Below are 4,841 nucleotides of genomic sequence, written 5' to 3' on the forward strand. Positions count from 1 at the left end.
ATTTTGAAAATAACACCAATTTAGGTGGAATTTAAACTTGGAATTTACAGCCTTCAAATCCCAAGTTTTTTTCCACATAGAATTTACAAAATTCTATATTTATGGATCCAAACAAGGAAATTAGAGCATGTAATTTCTTAAATGCTGAGTTTTGTTTAAATTCCAAGTTTTTTTTTCTCCATCCAAACACACCATTAGAGTTAGAGAATATGACATTTTATAGGGGTGAAAACCCCTAGTTTTCTCATCTAATATTTCTTATTAGTTACGAATATTCTTAGTGTCTATTTAGAAGCAAGGAATAAAATTTCGAGCTTCGAGGAAATTTCGATGGAAATTTCGATGGAAATTTCGACGGAAATTTCGAAGATTTTTAAATTTTGACAAAAATTCGACGGAAACGATGGAAATTATTATCAAAATACGGAAATTTTGAATGAAACTTCACAATATGTTTATTTAACATATTATCTACTACATTGATAAAAAACATTGAAAAAAACCAAATTATATGGTAGGTTTCATGTGATATATGATGAATATAATGCGCGCTGGAGGCAAATACTGTTAAAAAAATGCTTCACTAATTAATAATTACTTCAATAACACCTCAATTTTATTTTTACTATAATATTGCCACATGAATTACAAAAGTAATCAATACCACATAGAGTTTCTAGGAGGTTCAAAATTTCCGCTGTCTTCAGTATCATCATGTCCAGAGTAGGTGTACTGTGAAGAATAATCATCCCAAGATACTTCTCCAGCATAATTTTGCATGTAATTGCCAACATGCCAACCATATGGATCAGGAACCTGTTGTGGTTGAATTTGCCCATAAGCATACTCATTTGAAGAGGTTGTCTCTTGTTGTGCCAATGAGTTACTATCAGACTCAACCAAGTAAGGCAGATGTGGTGGGTAGAATATTGGAGGGTTTTGTCCATAATTGTAATTGTCACTTCCTACCCCCATAGAGCCAAAAGTGGTGGATAATGAATCCTCTTCTTCTTGTGCCAAACTCTCATGACCTCTTTGTCTGCGACTATAGTCTTTTCCTATGGCACCAATTCCTGGTCCGGCACGCCTACTCCCATGATCCTCATCTTGTGTTGCATGTGTATAGTGTGCTTCGACAGAAAATGGGCTCATATACTCTTGAGAATGTCCAGTGACATCTTCATTTCCACCACCACCACCACCACTACCTCTACCACCACCACTACCTCTACCTCCACTGTTGGTAGGAGTGCCCGATCTTGTGCTAGAGTTGCCTGATCGAGAAGGATTAGTGGGAACTGGCTCAGTACGATGTGTCGACCTTGTTTGCATAAGGTCATTCAAACTTGTAGTAGGGCTCACCTCCTCATTTAGAACTCTGTCCACATTGATACCTTCCTGACGTGCTTGAGCTGCAATATCAGGGTCTGGATTGCCTGCATCATCATCTAAATGGAGGGGCCTAATCCACTGATAAAGCTGGTTTTCCTCCACATCATCATCCCCTATAGCAGCATCATATATATCCAGCGGATCATATTCATCAACGCGATCCTCCTCTGCTTTCTTATCTCGAAGTGCAAGCCTCATATTATAGTAGCAATATACCATTTTTTCTAACCTACTATATGAGAGCCTGTTTCGTTGTTTGGTGTGTATGAGTGCGAAAGTGCTCCAGTTTCTTTCGCAAGCTGATGATGACGCCGTTTGTGATAAAACTTTGATGGCTAACTTCCTCACAGTAGGCGCATCACTCCCATACATGATCCACCATTCACCTGAAATGAAAAATTTGTTTGTGTAAGTGTAACTATAAAAATAAATAATTAAGTTAATCTAACTAATACAAGTAAGATGTATACTCACTAGGAGACATTCGTGATCTAGCGGCCTTTGCAGCTCGCTCTCCGAACATTTTCCGGGCATCTTTAAAATAAGTTAACTAGATACAAATACAATACAAATTATACAATATCAATCAAATATATAATTTAAGACAATCAAATTCTATAAAGTATTAATATTTTTCGTAAGGATTCTTATGGGCCTTATGGCAAATTATTTTTACCTCATTTCCAAATTGGCCAACTTGTGGTGAATCGGGATCCAATTTGGAGAATACGTTGTGCACAGCCCGAATAAGTTCACCATCATCTCCAACGCCAGGTCTATACTGATAGCGAGGATTCAAATAATAGGCTGCAATCATGCATCAAGTAAATATAGAAATATATAATTAGTAATTTAGTTCATTAATTGAAAGCTAAATCAATTAAAAAAATGCGGAACCAAAATAACAAATAAATTATTGGGTTACCTGCTGCGTGCAAATCGTGTTGTAACGTTTTAAACCATCGATCATTGATGATTTTTATTACCCACCGTGCACCCTGTTTTTTTTCTAGTTCTTCCTTCACGACACGCATTAACTCATAAATGGATCCCATTGTAGGATACACTTCTGTGTCCACAATACGTAAAACTACGTAGAGAGGTTCAAACAGACCGCACACCTTATGCACCTGTTGCCAAAAAGAGTGATCAAGAACTATATTTTCAACGGTGATGCCTGCATCTGAACGCCGGAAATTGCTACGACCCCAATCATCACTGGTGAACAATTGCTTCAGCCCCATCATCTTACCATACAAACTATCCAATGCAATATAGTTTGTAGCAAATCGGGTGGCACCAGGACGAACAATATCTCCCTTCGTGATCTCTCGCATCTTTGCCAACAACCAGTTATGGTTGTAAATATAATTCGTGATCATTCTGGCTTTTTTAATCACATTAGCAACCTGCTCTTTCTTCCCCATCTCTTCAAACATTAGATCAATGCAATGTGCTGCACACGACGTCCAGTACACATTGTATTTGTTCATTAACTTCTTACCTGCTTTGACAAATGCGGAACCATTGTCGGTCACAACTTGAACAACATTCTCCTCTCCAACCTCCGTGATTACATCCTTCAGTAGCCCATAAATATATTTATGATCCTTTATGCAATCTGAAGAATCAACGGACTTAAGGAATACCGACTTCCCTCTTGAGTAGGCCATGAAGTTAATGATAGACAGTTTGGTTGGACCTGTCCAACCATCGCACATGATTGTGCAACCATAAGTTGCCCAATCAGTCTTCAATTTGTTAACATGCTCTTGCATTTCTTGAAACTCCTGGTCCAAAAATCCGGTGCGTATCTGATAGGGTGTTGGAGGTTCCACTCCTACTCCTGCCTGTTGACATCCTATCACCAAATTTTTGAAATGATGAGATGCTGCTTTTGAAGGAGGAACATTTTCATATATGAAGAACTTGCTGATCAAGCGTTGCATCCCATCTTTGATTGACCCTCCGGAAAAGAGATTTTTAACACTCTTTTGGCGTGCTTGAGCTGCCTTGTACAAGCTTGGTGCCACTGGAGGTGTTGGTCGTGAATCTCGTGATTCCCTCATGCTTGATGCTCTTTGCATCTGTGCACCACTACTAGACCCAGAACCTTGTCCCCTATTTGGGACTTTATGTGAGTGTTCTCTCTCCCATTCTGCTGCTCTAGAGGCTCGAAGTGCAGATCGAAATTCTCTTCGCTCTTGAGGCCCCATATCATCATTATGATCTTCATCATCATCATCTTCATCATCACTCAGCTCAATCTGACTTTGTCCTCGAAGCTCTTCTCTGAGCTCTTCCATCCTTTGTATTTTTTTGCTTTTTTGGTGTTGTTTGTGTTGCATCCCTGCAATGATGAATTGTCTCACTTCTGGTGGGACACTATTGCATCGTTGCACATTGTGTCCAGGATCCAAACCACTAAGGTGGTATTTTAATCGTGTCACTCCAGCACCCTTCATTACAAGGCCACAATATTTGCATACTGAACCTTGTCTGCTACCTGGTAATGGATCGGCATGATCCCAAGCTGGATCACGTGATCTCCCTCCACTGGCCATTGAATCCTAAATTCCTAATAACAAAAAGACATACACAGTAACACAATAACAATAACAATTAAATTCCATGTTAATATCATATCAGTATATCACCAAGAAATTAATATCATATTAGTTATTAACTTATTACTAATTAGTAATTTCATATCATATTCATATTACCAATTGGCAATTCCATATTTCCATATTACTAATTTGTAATTTCATATCATATTACCAATTTCATTTCCATATTACTAATTTCATATTAATTATTAATTTATTACCAACTCCATATTAATTTCACTAATTTTAAATTACCAATTCGGCAAATCCCATACATGATACATATTAGATTCTATTAACAAATCATACAAATTCCATATTAATTATTAACAAATCATACCAATTCCAATTCCATATCATATCATATCATATCATATCACCACTTTCAACTTCCATATCAATATTTATATATCATACAAATTACACAAATCATAAAAATCAAAATCAACCTAAAATTATACAATCAATTCCAAAATTATACGATTAAAGATTTAAAATTAACCCAAAATCATATAATTATACAAATCAAAATCAACCCAAAATTATACAATTAATTCCAAATCTATATAAATCAACCCAAGATCAATATAATTTATCTTATATAAATCAACCCAAGATCAATATAATTTACATATAAACCCAAAATATGATATTGATCAATTGATGTTAGATAATATTTAAAAGTGGGTAAATCAGTAAATGATATACTTAGATATACTCAGATCAATTTAGATATACATCATATATCAGATCAATTTAGATATACATCATATACTTAGATATAAATCATATAATCATATAGATCAATTATTCAATTTACACATTTTGACTGTCTAATGT

The 4,841-nt window shown here is 35.9% G+C and overlaps 1 protein-coding gene across 1 annotated transcript; it reads right to left on the reverse strand.

Annotated features, from left to right (window-relative positions):
* Positions 1–657: 657 nt before the first annotated feature.
* Positions 658–3,966, reverse strand: LOC147284421 (uncharacterized). The gene is made up of 4 exons (XM_086243592.1): positions 2,318–3,966; positions 2,069–2,199; positions 1,867–1,942; positions 658–1,778 (listed from the first exon to the last, which is right to left on the reverse strand). The coding sequence occupies exons 1-4, from the start codon at positions 3,954–3,956 to the stop codon at positions 658–660; spliced, it is 2,967 nt and encodes a 988-aa protein (XP_086099718.1). The 5' UTR covers positions 3,957–3,966.
* Between the last annotated feature and the right edge of the window lie 875 nt (positions 3,967–4,841).

The sequence above is a fragment of the Dryas octopetala genome, chromosome 5 (genome assembly GCF_963921425.1).
Source record: "Dryas octopetala chromosome 5, drDryOcto1.1, whole genome shotgun sequence".
Taxonomy (NCBI): domain Eukaryota; kingdom Viridiplantae; phylum Streptophyta; class Magnoliopsida; order Rosales; family Rosaceae; genus Dryas; species Dryas octopetala.